This window comes from Eublepharis macularius, chromosome 6, assembly GCF_028583425.1.
Source record: "Eublepharis macularius isolate TG4126 chromosome 6, MPM_Emac_v1.0, whole genome shotgun sequence".
NCBI lineage: Eukaryota > Metazoa > Chordata > Lepidosauria > Squamata > Eublepharidae > Eublepharis > Eublepharis macularius.
The window spans coordinates 125,300,727-125,316,300 of NC_072795.1; the positions used below are offsets into that span (position 1 = coordinate 125,300,727).

General features: G+C 45.9%; 1 protein-coding gene across 19 annotated transcripts in view; it reads left to right on the top strand.

The window, feature by feature from the left end:
- Positions 1-15,574, top strand: part of CAMK2G (calcium/calmodulin dependent protein kinase II gamma) — a 209,676-nt gene that overhangs the window by 140,501 nt on the left and 53,601 nt on the right. For all 19 annotated transcript variants that reach the window (XM_054982873.1, XM_054982874.1, XM_054982879.1 and 16 more), the window contains exons 7-12: positions 1,288-1,390; positions 3,495-3,578; positions 4,459-4,553; positions 5,954-6,076; positions 6,447-6,530; positions 6,910-6,952. In XM_054982873.1, coding sequence (XP_054838848.1) covers positions 1,288-1,390; positions 3,495-3,578; positions 4,459-4,553; positions 5,954-6,076; positions 6,447-6,530; positions 6,910-6,952 — 532 coding nt within the window. The remainder of the gene's footprint in view (positions 1-1,287; positions 1,391-3,494; positions 3,579-4,458; positions 4,554-5,953; positions 6,077-6,446; positions 6,531-6,909; positions 6,953-15,574) is intronic.

The window sequence follows — 15,574 nt, forward strand, 5'->3', positions numbered from 1 at the left end:
GCACCCTGGAATAAAAGAGCATGGAGCCAGGGGCACGCCTTTCTCAGCATATGGGGCGATGCACCATTTCCTCGATCTCCGCAATGAACAAAACCTGAAAATGACAGGCAGTCCCCCTGTCTGATCCCCTTTTATAAAGCTTTCTGTGCTAGTGGCCATCACTACATCCACCAGCTGTGAATGCTACATCTTAGTTCCTTGTTGAGTGAAGTACTTCCTTTAGACTGTCCTTCGCTTGGCAAGTCATTAATTACACAAGGGGGGGGGGGTTGTACTGCATTGTAAGCAAGAAGGGGAAAGTAGCCCCTTTGTGGTAGTAATCCCTAGGAAAAAAGGGAACAAAGGGCTCCAAGTAATCAGTCTTGGTTCTTGGAGATTTCAGCCCAGATCTTGTATAGAAAAAGCAGAGGGAATGGTGCAGTTATGACTTCACAGCTTTCCTTCTTAGATTTCTCCATTCGGGGATACTTAAGGCATGCGTGTCTGATGATTTCTTGACTAAATACAGATTTTGTTTTGGGCACAGAATTTAATTTTCTGACAGTGTACGTTTTCTTTTTAAAAAAGTTACACTCCTGGCCTTAAAATTCAGTAAAATTAAGCTGCAAACAATATAAATAGGAACTGATCAAGGTCGGGGCTTCAGCACCTGGCCTGCAGAGTTCTTTGCCCCCACACTGTCCTTAGCAGAAGCAGAACAAATTACGCAGATCTGTGCTGCTTTGCATAAGATGGGCTGGTCCCAGGATTCGGTTTTCCTTGTTGCGTGGTTGGGTTATCTCGTTGCAGAACTTGGTGCAAATAAGTCAGTGAGTGCACATGGATGGGCGTATTAGCCTCTTGTTTACTAGTCTAGTGCCTTGGGGACCTCATGGGATATTCTTTGGGAATTGTATCACTGCAGTTTGCTGGTGTCTGCTGCATTGTTATGTCTATGCATGGCTGTGTCAGAAGCAAATCCAAAAGAGGTGTGCTTTCAGCGCCATCTGTTGTTGATGGAGGGCACTTATAATGGAAGGGACAAACTCACGGGAAGTATTGTGCGGGTTGCCAAGGAGGATTGTACAGAGCCACTGTGCTACGGTAAAGAGGTAGGGGCTTTATACCCTTCAAGTGAAATTGCCACCAGTTGGAGTTTGGCAGAGGTACCAGTGGGAATATCTCTGAGGTCAGGATGGAAGTTTGGGGGCTGTGCATTTCTGCAGAGAATGAAAAAGTTGAAGGGGGAAATAAGTTCTCCCTTTTCTTTTCTTCCCTCTCCCACCTTCTACCGCCTTCGTGCTTCAGCCTGAGAACCTGCTACTGGCCAGTAAATGTAAAAGTGCAGCTGTCAAACTGGCAGACTTCGGGCTTGCCATCGAAGTCCAGGGAGAGCAACAGGCCTGGTTCGGTAAGTGTGACAAAACATCTGCCCTCTCCCAGTTTGCCATGCATCCCCTTTCTCTCCATATCCATTTAAAACTGTCCGGGTGGTGGCAGGAGTGGGAAAGTTGTCCTTCACTTCTCAAGCTACAGCCAGAGAAGCATGAGCTTCTGGTTGCTGTCCTCTTTCACTTGTGGCTGAGCCACAGTAAAAGTGAAACCAGGGATCCACCCCCGGAAAACAAGATGCTGACGATTGTCCATGAGATCATGTGAGTCCAGACGCCTGGACCAGATCTCATTCTCATGTGCCTTCCAACACCCAGCACTAAGAACTGGGGCAGGTTGTTTCGGCGAATCGTCACTCATTTCCGCCCAGGTGGGTGAATGGCAGAACTGTTTAGACACTTTTCTATTCAAGGTGGTACGTATGGTACAGGGAAGCTCTGCTGCCCAAGAACGTCAAAAGTCTAAAATCCAGCCCCCGTTTTACTGCTGCTCCTTCCCTTTCTAATATCACTCATGAGCCTTACAGATGAGCATTCTCCGGAGCCCGATTTGAGGCACTTCCTTCTGCCATATTGCAGGGTAAATTTGCTCGTGTGCCAATGCATGAACGCCTATGCCCATGCATGACCAACATGGTGGAATCGGTCACTCATATTCTCTTATTCTGCAAACTATTATCAAGAGGAAAGGGCTTGTCTTATACTGCCTCTCTTGTCTAAATTTAACCCCTTGCAGTCCTATCTCGACTTTAGACCAGAAATCTTGCGCAACTTCCTTTTAGAAGACACTCAGAGCTCAGTGACTTATGCTGTGGCCAGATTCTGTTCCTTGGCCATTAGGAAATGCAGACTCCTTTTAGCTGAAAATGTGGTATAATTGCTTTTACCATTTTTTCTTAACTCTCTTTTATCTTCATTGTTTTTATTTCATCAATTCTTCCAGCACTAATGCATATGCCCTGATGTAATAACTTATTTTTTTATCGCAGATTTGTTCTGTTTTGCTGTAATAATAAATGACTGACTGACAGGTACAGGGGAAGGTCTATAAGCTGATGACTTTCTCTTGATTCCCAATATGTGTATAACCCAGAGAGCTGGACTAAGTGTCATTCTTTTAGAGAAGATGCTCTTAAATGTGCTCCTTCATAATTTGCACATCCAGGATGTGAGTATATCAGTCCTCTGGTGGGTGCTAGACTAAAAGAGTAGAATTGCAGCTTGCCAGAAGCAGCCTACATTTTGTTGTCCTCTTTCTTCTCTGCCCCCTTCTCCAAATAAGTCTGCTGATCCAAACTGCGCTGCGTGAAATCCAGATTTTAGCACCCCTGCCACTCATCCCACTTCCCTGTCTGCTTGCATGGATGGAGGAAACTGAGTATGGTGATGTCAGGCATTGCATTTTGGACTGTTCGCCATTACTGATGCCGCAGGGCTGGGGGAAGGAGAAAAGGGTCGGATGCCGCTTGATTTTTGCGGCATTTGTACAACTCAGGTAATTTCTGATGGCAGCCTCTTCCTGTAGCATTCTGATGCAGCACGGTGGCTCAGTGATAGTTGAAAACTTCAAGATAGATCAAGATGGGTAGCCGTGTTTGTCTGTAGCAGCGGAAAAGAGCAGTAGTCCAGGAGCACCTTTAAGACTAACAACATTAGTGATAGGGTATGGGCTTTTGTGAGCCACAGCTTACTTTTCAGATGAAAACTTGACACTGGGCACATTGTACTGCCTTTTTCAGTCCTTCCCCCTTCTCCTACCATGTTAGTGGCTGCCTCCATTCCATGTGAAGAATCTGGAAATAGAGGCATCTGAGGGGGGACAGCTGGAGTTTTCTTTGGAGCACTTGAATGTAATCATAGGATATGACCTAGAGCAAAGGTTCCAAGCCTTGGGGGCTTGGAGGATGTTCTGTTTTATTGATAGTCTCTTTCCCCCTTTGCTGGAATAACTCTTGCTCCCTTTTGAAAGTACTGAAGAGGCGTGGAGCTCAGGAATAACTCTTGCTTCCTTTTTAAAATACCGAAGAGGCGTAGACCTCTGGACATATTTTGTTGCCCGCCTTCTGGCTTGAGAAGGGCAGCTTTATTTTCAGGTGGCTGACTCCATGTGATTGTCTTTGGCAGGGTTTGCTGGCACTCCAGGCTACCTGTCTCCTGAGGTCTTACGAAAAGATCCTTATGGAAAGCCAGTGGATATCTGGGCATGTGGTAAGACATTAATCATATGCATTTCTGTTGGCTTGAAGTTATACTTACCTTCCACGGATTTGTCTGATCACTTCTAAAAAGTGGTTTAATTTCTGATGGCCGCACAGAAACTTGCAGCAAGCTCTATAAATTTAATTATGCATCCTAAGGTAATGTCAGCTACAAAATAGTTTAGTTTAGTTTATTCAATTTTTAGCTCGCCCTCTCCACAAGCAAGCTCAGGGTGGGTTACAACAACAATAATCATATACAAAAATATAGGAGATAAATGTATATAAATCAAAATCAATAAATATACCATATGAAATACAAGTTAAACAATACTAGTCCAAAGTGTGGTATCTGGCATACAAATCAAATAAGCATTCGAAGCACTGTGGGTCAGACGAGTAGAGATTTGCCTAAAACAGCAGAAGGCAGAACAGAACCAGAACAAAAAAGGGGAGTTTATTTGGCTGGTTTTGTATATATATTGTAAAAAAGGTGAGTTTGGATATGAAGACAGCAAATCACTTCGCTCATATTGACTGAGCATAGAGGAGAGACAGTCACAGAAGGGCTGTGCGTTCCTTTAGCCTCAGAATGCATAGGGCTTGTGTCTTGGTAGCCTCCAGGGTATATGAGGACAGAGGCAGCCATCAAAGTTCGGTGCCCTGGCATGTTGGGATTGAGTTGAAGGTATTCCAGAGCTAATTGCAGAAGCTTGTGGGGTGCTTTGGCAGGATGAGGCAAGCTGGCTCTGCCGACGGGAGGTGGGAGTCGAAGACAGGAAGATGATGAAGCCACCTGTAGTTATGGGACAGCGCACATCCTGCCAGTGGGCAGCAGGATTAGCTGGACCTTAGCTGGTCTAACTGTAGTTCTTCTCTTCTCCCCCCAGGAGTTATTCTATATATATTACTAGTGGGGTATCCGCCGTTTTGGGATGAAGATCAGCACAAGCTCTATCAGCAGATCAAAGCAGGGGCCTATGATGTAAGAGAATTATTTGGATAAAGATGTTTCCATTTAGCTGGCTGAAATAAGCTGGTCTGGAGACATTGTGGTTAGTATGCACTGTGCAAGGAAGTGTTGGGCAATGTGCTGAAAGTGCTCTTCTGTAGGTATTGCTGTGTTTGGGGTAAAGGTGGGAGGAAATGGGGAGGTAGAGGTGATATCACACCAGTATAATACAGCCATAGGACAAAGTGTCATTTGAGAGCGGCTGGTAACAGAAGTTTCCGATGCCTTTATATAACAATGCAGAACTGAATAAATCCCCCTCCTGGGTTGCCCATTTTCAGTAGGTATGGGCTCACGAGGCTTGCTTGCCATCATTTCCAGCATATGCTGTAGTTAGGCAGCATTGCTTTCCTGGCAACTTAACGATGTGCAGTGCGAGACTGAGAATGCTCTGTTGCTTTTCCGTTTCGATATTCAGCACCAAGACAGGAATTGCAGCATATGCTTGCCCCCCCCCACACACACACGCATCTGCCAGGTGTGTGTGTGTCTTTGTGGCTAAGATAAATTGCCTGAGTGTACCCTTAAAAATGCCAGCTGGAGAAAAGAGAAAAGAACATGTGTGCAGTCACTGCATTCCCTAGAAAGAGATACAGAATGAACGATGTAAAAAATCGGGAAAAGTCAGTCACCTAGTCACTTAAACCCTCCCCTTTCCCGTAGTCTCTCTGCCTGTAATTCTCAGCTCTGATACTGGCCATTTTTAATGTATTTCCAGAATGGCAATTTGGTTATTGCCTCTGGAAGGGGAAAGAGAATAGTGTGCTGCAGGACTTTTTTTCTGGGAAAAGAGGTGGTGGAACTCAGTGGGTTGTCCTCGGAGAAAATGGTCACATGGCTGGTGGCCCCACCCCCTGATCTCCAGACAGAGGGGAGGTGAGATTGCCCTCCTCATTGCTCGGCAGCGCAGAGGGCAATCTCATCTCCCCTCTGTCTGGAGATCAGGGGGTGGGGCCACCAGCCATGTGACCATTTTCAAGAGGTTCTGGAACTCCGTTCCACCCCGTTCCCGCTGAAAAAAAGCCCTGGTGTGCTGAACTGACCTCTTCCACCTTTGGTGGGTTAAATACTAGCCAGAGAAGCCACTAATATCTGCCCCTTTCACACAGCTGTTGCTCCAATTCAGCATTCTGAATTAGCATGACTCAGCCACTTTTTCAGTTCTACCATTAATTTGCAACCTTCATTATAGTTGCTTTTTGTGTTGCCCCTGCTGAGGTGGGAATCTCTACAAGGCCTTATTGTCTGTGTGTGTGGCAGAAGCACTGGCTTGCGGTGGGTTGCACTGTCAGGACAAACGAGAGCAGGGCAGAAGAAGTCGGCTAATTACAGAAACAAGTTCAGTGCATTCTCTGGTCTTGCTCCCCTCGTAGTTTCCTTCTCCAGAGTGGGACACTGTGACTCCCGAAGCAAAGAACTTAATCAACCAGATGCTGACAATAAACCCAGCAAAGCGCATCACCGCCGACCAGGCCCTTAAGCACCCATGGGTGTGTGTAAGTATCTCCCTTCTCAGACTCCATCCTTTGCAAAAAATGCTTCAGAGGTCTGCATAAAATAAGTAAGCATCATTCAAATTATAGGGCTCAGCCAGAATGAGAGAGGTGGGGCTCTAAACTGAGACTTCTTTAAATCGAGGCCAGGAAGTTCCGCCCTCATCAAGGCTGGTTCCTCCACTCAAGCAGTGCCTTGGGCATCAATGTACTGCAGGGGCAACATGGTGTGGGCCCCTGAAAGCTCCCCTTTCATGCTGAAAATGTGCACCTGGTGCACAGGTATTGCTCTGCTTCTCTCTGTGGATGCTGCTGCTTCTTTTTGCACATGCCATCTTCGTGTGAGATCTAACCATGCGCTCTCTTTTCCCAGCAACGATCCACTGTGGCCTCTATGATGCACAGGCAAGAGACTGTGGAATGCTTGAGAAAATTCAATGCCAGAAGGAAGCTCAAGGTGGGTTTGTGAACAGAGGGGGATGCACAGATAGTTTGTGCTTCCACCGTTCTGGAGGGTGGTGGTGACTGACACAGTTGCATGCTTTGTGCAGCTCTGTTAATGGTCTCTGTAGTTGGGGGTTGCATCTGGATTGGACCTCAGTCCTGGGCTCTCCCCTGTTTGCCTAGGACCATACCAAATGGAGGGGAATAAACTGGGCACTGTAGTGAGATGCTGTTTCTTGATTCCATTTGTGCCATAGCAACAGCGCTCATGTTTTTGACTACTGATCCAGTCTAGTGACCTGTACAAATATCCCATCTATCCAGTGAGACTGAGGGCCCACGAATGGGTCACTCTATTCAGTTCCCCCCTTTCTCCCCTCTGCCTCTTTTAGGGTGCAATCCTCACAACGATGCTGGTGTCTCGAAATTTTTCTGGTAAGTGTTCCCCCCTTTCTCCTGTTTCTTTCTTCCTTCCACACCTGGATGTTTGTGCTAAAAGTGAATCATGAAGTTCATAAAACACCTCTAAGTCAGCTTAGGAAAAATTCAAGGAGACTTGATTGAGGTCACTTTATGCATGTCTCCGATTTAGAAAAGTCCAGTCATAGTTCTCTTGAGGACATGGCCGTCCATCAGTTACTATGCTCCTATATGGGCTGGGCTGCTTGGTGTCCTGTAGCGTTCTGTTAGGAACTTGTGGTGGAGGCAAGCTCCTTTCTTTCGTCTCAGCAGTAGGAACGTGATCCCATACAAGAGCAAGGCTCGTTGTTTCAAGAGATGGTGGCTGGCAGGCCCCTTGAAGCATCCAGGCAGCTGCTGTTTGCTCTCTCCTGTGGCTTCAGAGAGGCATGCCAGTTCACAGACCGGAGCTGGCCTCTTTAAATTAACATCAAGCTGCTTGCGTGTCTCAGTGGGGGGAAGGTGGCCATCAGAACAGGTGGGAGAAGGCATGCCCCCTTTTGGCATTTGAGTTATGCCCCCAAATGCTTCTGCCCCAGCTATTGGGGTGAAGGGGTGGGGACATGGCATCATGCAGGCCATCCTACTTTTTCTGGTGAAGAACTTTTTTCCTTGATCCCCTTGCAGCTACGGGAAGGGCAAGAGAATAAAATACAATGCTTTTTCTAAAAGAAAGAAAGAGGATGTTTGTTTAGGGAGTGAGCTCAGGTCTGAGCTTCTATAAAACCTTGTTTTCATGCTGACCAGGACTGGTCTAGAAAGCTGGGCAAGCCTTCCTGGTGCCTGAGCACCTTGACCCTGCCTGTAGCCAACAAAGGTTGTAGCCCAGGTGGAACTGTCCCCCTACCTCACCCCTGTCCCTTTAAATAATGGACATTTGGCAGGTAAAGAAAATTCCTTTTCTCCAAGATGATTGTATCCATCTATTATTATGAGATCCTTGTACATTTCTTCCCATATATTCCTCTTTTTAAGTATCCCTCACCCACCTTGGGCTCTCTTAGTTCTGTTACTATAACCATCAGCTGTTGAGCCCTAGTAAGGCACCACATAATACAGTTTCCGTTCTTCTGATGAACTTCACTTGGACTGATAAAACATGGTGGTTCACAAGGCCAGAGAGAAAAATGGAATCCTTCTCTATTGTAAAATATGGCTGTTAACTGTTATTATGGAGGCTATTGGGAGGGTGGGACTACCAGTTAAGAGGAAGAACGTTCCCTGGACCTGGTTGTTGTGGCTTTTCCGGGCTGTATAGCCGTGGTCTTGGCATTGTAGTTCCTGACATTTCGCCAGCAGCTGCGACTGGCATCTTCAGAGATCTCTCAGTGTCACAGAGATCTCTCAGTGTCACAGTGTGGAGAAGATGTTGGCAGGTAATTTATATCTACTCAGGAAGGTGGGTTTGGGCTGAGTCATCCTGTAAGAGTTTCCCAGGGTGTGGAATGCTAATGGAGGGAGGCTTCACTGTATCCTTAGGAGCTTCTTTTGCCATATGGATTGGAGCTTGATATGCTCATCTTCTCTGCAGGGCTATTGTAGGGTGTAGAGTATTTTGTTAGCCTGGTGTTTTTCAGGACTGGAAACCATGCTCTATTCATGGCTGAACATAGCCTAACTCAAACAGGACACAGTATCCTATTCCTGGACACTAAAATACTGGACAACACTTCCAACTACTTTGTCAGATTGCACAGGGAAGCCATTGAAATTCATAAGCATAAGCACAATTTCAACAGGAAAGAAGAGACTTTAAGAATGTATGAACCTCCTCAGGATACAGTGAAGCCTCCCTCCATTAGCATTCCGCACCCTGGGAAACTCTTTCAGGATGACTCAGCCCAAACCCACCTTCCTGAGTAGATATAAATTACCTGCCAACAGCTTCTCCACACTGTGACACTGAGAGATCTCTGTCTTTTGGTGCTACACCTCTGAAGATGCCAGTCACAGCTGCTGGCAAAACATCAGGAACTACAATGCCAAGACCATGGCTATACAGCCCAGAAAATCCACAACAACCATCGTTCTCCAGCCATGAAAGCCTTCGACAATATTCCCTGGACCTCTTTCCACATGGATACTTCACACATTTGTGTAATTTCTTTCTGGAAGGTTGGGCATGATCTTGTCCCAGTTGGCTTTTATGTCTGTCCAGTGCTTTAATTGGGGGTGGGGAATAGGTTAAATACTGGCATTTTTTTTTCAAAAAGGAAATCTTTAAACTTCCTTGGGAATGACTGGTCATACACCTGGCAGTGTGCTTTCCCCATGCACTCTGGCTAAATTTTGCCTTTCTTAGATAAAGAATAATGCCAAGAGCTTTGGCAGTAGTGTGTCCTCTAATTGTAAAGTACCTTGAAGGCGCCATGTATATTGACTTCATAGAAATGCCCCCCTCCCAATGTGTATCAGCTTCCCCCTCTCTACATTTGGATTTTGCACACGTTTCTGGGTTTGGGGGAGCAGGGATTACTTATGGCATGAAGATGCTTTTTAACCCAGTCAGGAAATCAGACACTGCAAGGTCACAGTCTCCTAGTCACTCTTACACATCGCTTGTCATAAGATAAAATGATGCAGGCAACGGGATGCCCGTTTTGGGTGATGCTTTTCCCGATCTCGTCCAAGCCTGCAGTGAAGTTGGGAGTAGGTCTTTTGTCTGTACACAGAACGGCAACATTTGAAGGAGATGATACCTGTGTTCTGAGTTCTTCTGCGTTGGGGAATTTTGCAAAGCCTCTTGTTTGATTATACATTAAAATTACTGGGTTGATATGGTATAGAGTAAGATCCGAGGAAACTTTCTAACTCCCCTCTACCTGATCAAGCTCAGGTCTCCGCTTGGAATTGATTCTTTCTCTTCTGGCTGTAGAAGTGAATTCTGAATCTGAAAGGTGCCTCATGTATTCAGACATGGGATCTCTCTCAGTCCCCATATTTTGAACTCGTAACTCAGAGCAAATTCCCAATATATCCAAAGCTGCCTGCATTTGAACACTTGAGGAATTGAACTTCTGTTGGTAGGATTCTACCGACATGTTCTAAGCTGCGTCACCCTGAGAATGAAATCTGTGTAACCATAGAATGTTGATTGTGAAATCTACTGCTGTGTTGGTTGTATACCTAAGAACCTAATTAGAAAATAGCTGCAATTATTAGCTCGTAACATCAGGAGATTGTTGAGTATGTGCCAGTCTCTGAACTCAACGGATCTTGCATTTTTTGATAATAAGTCTTGAAGCTTGGGGTTGGGCCTCTTTTGTGTGATGATTAACACACCGTTGCTATTATGTGTTAAATAGTAAGCACTGCTCTTCTAATGAGTGGGTCTTAAGTGCACCTGACTATTTCCAGACTGCTCTTGTTATCTTTCTGTACATTTGTATGTGTGAACTGTAAATAAGGAGACTTACAAGACAAGAGAACCTTTGCATCAAGGGAAGAAATCAGGTCTGTGAAACATTAAATGTGTTTATATTTTAATCCATTCAGGTGGGATAAAAGCATCTTAAAGACCAACAAGATTTCCAGAGTATAAGCTTTTGCGAGTCAAAGCTTCCTTTTTTAGATGACTCTCAAAAGCTATACCATGGAGATCACGTTGGTCTTTTAAGGTGCTACTGGACTTGAATTTTGCTCTCCTGGGCTGAGAAAGTAATTGGTCCAAGGTCATCAAGTATAAGTGTTTGAGTGAATTACTGGCTCGCCACTCCCTTTGGTTGAGAATGACCAGGATAAGACTGCTATCCAAATGTGGGTTGAGCAAGCTCGCCGTCTTGCTCTTCCCCAGGTATAAACAAAGAGCATTGGAACTGGGGAGAGCTGGTGAAAACTTTGCCTTAAGAGTAAGCTTAAAATTGGAAAGTACAGTGGGAGAGTTCCCATCCCAAACAGACTAACCTGGGACTTTTTTTATTCCAGGATCATACATATTAAGACTGTTAACTCTCAGGGGATAGGGATTATCTCTTTTTTTTGGCATCCAACGGATGGAGCTATTGGTGAGGCAGCTAACTCCTTTGTTTTTCCATCAGGTGGGAAACGTATTTCAACCACAAAACTCTCTCAACTGCCTCTCCTCCCCATTCAGTGGTAGAGGAAAATACTCTTCCCTATTTGGTTTTGTTGACTGATAGTAGAGAGGAATTACTGTATGCAATTGAAATAGTTTCCCCATGTGCTGAGAAAACAACTCCAACCCTTTGTCTTGACATCCAAAGTTTAAACCCACTGACATTGAATAAGTATGTGAGTACCTGCCATTTTGTTTTGCATTTCTGGGTCGCCAATGAAGATTTCGTTATAGAGCTTTCTGAGCTGCTTTTCTGTTCATGTCCAATGACACAGAAGCAAGGATGCTATCCTCAAAGCAGGAAGTTTTTTTCTTTAGAGCTACCATTTGGCAGTCTGTGCTCCTGTGGTTCATTGTAATCAGGGCTTTTTTTCAGCTGAAACGCAGTGGAACGGAGTTCCGGAACCTCTTGAAAGTGGTCACATGGCTAGTGGCCCCGCCCCCTGATCTCCAGACAGAGGGGAGTTTAGATTGCCCTCTGCGCCAAGTGGCGTGGAGGGCAATCTAAACTCCTCTCTGTCTGGAGATCAGGGGGCAGGGCCACCAGCTATGTGACCATTTTCTCTGAGGGCAACCCACTGAGTTCCACCACCTCTTTTCCCAGAAAAAAAGCCCTGATTGTAATCCATGCTCTCTGACATCTGGAAGCAACTTCCAGGGTTTGGAAGCATATTATTAAAATACTGGCAGCTTTTGTCAGTAAGAAATAACAAATCAAAAATACTATAGACCCCAAAAAATTCAGTGTTGACAGCTATATAGGCATGCTGCCTAAGGAGGCTGCTATGGAATTAATATTTCTCACCAATGAAGACTGCAGGGAATGGTCTATAGGTGATACAGTAACAGGGTTCATGCAATAAGTTTGGCTCCTCCCTATGTTACAACTGAAACAACAGATGTACAAACCAGCCAGTCAGTCTTCATGATCAAAAAGAGTCCAGTAGCACCTTTAAGACTAACCAATTTTATTGGTTAGTCTTAAAGGTGCTACTGGACTCTTTTTGATTTTGCTACCACAGACTAACACGGCTAACTCCTCTGCATCAGTCTTCATGGTCATTCTTCATGGATTCTATAGGATAAAAATGTTTTGGGCTGCATTTCTGAGGGTGCTCGCTATCCTTTCCCATTCATATCTGTCTCATAGTGGCCTCTGAGTCACTCATCTGATTGTACCAGACAGCAGTAATAAGTGAGGACCCTCATGCCAATCGGGTAATATCAGAGATTGGATTTAACAAGCCGTCAAAGGTGTCCTTAGTTACACGGTGGCTTGTTATGGCAAACCCATCCCTGAAAGAGAAAAGCTTCATTAAGGACTGTCCAAAAGCTTTCAGCAGTAGTCACGTTAGAAATCTCCATGAGGCGGGCAGATACCAACTACCAAAGAATGTCTTTCACTGATGGAGCACGAGAACAGAAAATATCTTCTCCACTGTCCCTTGGAGACAAGCCTGAAAGAGTCAGTGAAGTCCAACTGGTGCAGCTGAGACCCATGGTGCTGTCCTGCTTATCTTGGAAGGCTCCATGTTGCAGTGTGGCGCTGCTGCCCAGCAAACCTGTATTTGTGCTTCTGCTGGATGAGCTCTTCGGAGACGCTCGGATACCCTGGGTCCTGGTACCCTCCAGCTCAGCTCCTGGCGTGTGTGTATGAGAGAAGCACTGGGGTTGTGGTATCTACTTCGTTACCATCAAAAGCCCTGTGCCCTCCAGCTCAGCTTCTGGTGAGAACAGCACCAGGACTGTAGAATCATCACCATCAAAAGCCTCTGGCTGGGACTTCCATCTGACAGCGGAGGCTAGATTGTGAAAGCTGCTGGGTTTATTTTAGGCTCCTAGTTGCTGAAATTGGTTTATCTCGTTCCTATGGAATTTGCATTTTGGCTAACCTGTTGTCTGTCCTCCCTCTGATGGGTTAGCTGTGTCAGGGCTGGCTTGGTTGGGTAGTGGGATTATCCACTGGTTTGTATTGCCTGGTCTAGGCTGTATTAGGATAGCCCTCTGCTGTTTATTTAAATAGGCCTGATCTGATGGGGGATTATTTAGGGAAGAGAGGTGTCTATTAGATTAGGAGGGAGGTTTTGAGAGATAAAATTAGAAAGTTAGGGCTGTTTGTTCTATATTTACCCAGGTCACATTGTGGCCAGTGTTGTAGGGTGGCTGCATGAGATGCATAGAAATCTCCAACGTGGCAGTCAGCGTGGCTTTGGGGATCCCAGTGCTTATGGGGCAAAGGAATATGGTGGTGGGGCTAGGTTTTATAAGGGAAGGAGCCGGAGATATGGTTAAGCTCAGACCCCTTCCAATCTTTGCCTCATCCCGAGGGATGCTGGTAATGGGACTAGGATTAAGAATAGCCCTCCCCCAACACTACTGTTGTCCAATGCCAGGTCCATAAATAATAAGACCACAACTCTCCAGAATTTTTTTGCAATGGAGAAGGCGGACCTGGTATGTGTGACTGAGACCTGGGTACGAGAAGGTGAAACTGTCGCCTTGAAAGAGCTGCCTCTCCCCCAGGATTCTCGGTCCTTCATCAGTCTTGGGATGGTGGCCAGGAGGGGGGATGGCAGTGCTCATTTGAGAGTCTTTCTCCATCAAGCCACTCTCCACACCAAAGATTGCCCAGCGCACTGGCAGCTGCCTTGCCTGACCTACTGGAGGTGGTAGCCGGCTGGTTTTGGAACACCCTCGACTTTTGGTCTTGGGTGATTTCAATGTCCATGCCGATGATGCTGCCTCCTCACAAGCCATGGACCTAGTGTCAACTATAGTGGCACTGGGACTCTCCTAGTTTGTTTCGGCTCCCATGCACCGAGCAGGACACATGCTGGACTTGATCAGACCATTTCTTGGTCAGACCATTTCATTCTGAGGGCTTGTCTGGGCACCGCGTCCCCCTCCCCCCGCTTGGGCAACGAGCAGATTTATGCTTGCCCACGGGGTCTAATGGATCCAATTGGTTTCCAGAACGCCCTGCAGGATTCGATGCCCCCTGGCGGCTCATTAGATGACCTGGTAGAGGACAGGAATATCTGTCTCTCTGAAGCCATCAATGATACCACCCCCTGTCGCCCTCTCCGTGCCTGGACCAAAATAGCCACCTGGTATATCGAGGAGCTTCGGCGGTTGAAACAGGAGCTGAGATGGCTAGAGCGAGTGAGGTGGCGGATCTGCAACAAAGCATCGAGAACATCTTACAGGACGCTTATGAAAGCCTATGAGATGGCACTGAAAGTTGCAAAAAGGGATTTGTAATGATTTCAAGAAATGGGTGCATGTGTCTTTAAATGTTTGGTGAGATAGGTGAAGAGTGGGGGGTGAAAGGGAGTGTGTCTCACAGCTACACTCAGTTCAGGCTTCCACTCAGGTTGCCTTTCCCTTACAAATACATGAACACACTCAGGCTGCACACAGCTCGCCTCTCTGGCCCTAACTGAATCTTTTTCTCTCCCTCAATAACTGAAAACTGCCTTCACTCCGCCCACTCTCTGTCATCAACCAATCATATCACTCACTCATCTCTCTCTTTCACCCCCCACTCTTCACCTGTCTCACCAAACATTTAAAGACACATGCACCCATTTCTTGAAATCATTACAGGATTGTTATGTGGTTTCCATTGCATCTGCAAGCTCCCACTCGGCACAATTGTTTAGGGTAATTCGGTCACTAACGTCCCTTTTGCAGGGAACAAGAAAAAATGTTAATTCGGCACTAAGCTCTGAGGCATTTATTTTATATATATATATTTTTTTTATTTTATTACAACAGATGACAAGCAAAAATTCACATAAACAAGAACATAAACATGAAAAAAAAGAATGAATGAAAAAGAGCATCGAGGGAGACATACCATTCTGAACATTTTACAAAATTTCTTTAAACTCACTGCATAATCAATAACTCTTCTGTAATACCCATATCTTTATTAAGTATATAACTTTGACTGTGTTCCGTGAAGCCTACCACATTCCCACTGGACCCATGCCTGTCATGGCTGGTGAAAGCTGGCAATGCCGGGATCCGGGCCCCTTTAGCTGACATCATTAATCTGTCTTTGGGCTCCGGAGTCTTCCCAGACTCATTGAAGTGGTATGGCCTTTATTTTAAAAAAAACCATCATTGGATCCAGTTGATCCACCCAATTACCGCCCAGTTTCGAATCTTCCATTCCTGGGCAAGTTAATTGAGAGGGCAGTGGCGGAGCAGTTACAGGTATTTCTAGAAGATTCCTCTACCCTGGACCCATTCCAGTCTGGCTTCTGGCCTGGCTGTGGTACGGAGATGGCTCTGGTTGCCCTGACAGATTATTTGTGGCGACACCTGGATAGGGGCAGGTTGGCACTGCTGATACTTTTGGATCTTACAGCAGGGTTCGACACAGTCAACCATGATTTTTTTGTCTCACCACTGTGGGGATCCGTGGAACAGCCCTGCAGTAGCTGAGCTCCTTTCTCCGTGGTCGGGGACAGACCTATGTCTGCCCATCATCCTTTGGTGTGTGGTGTCCCTCAGGG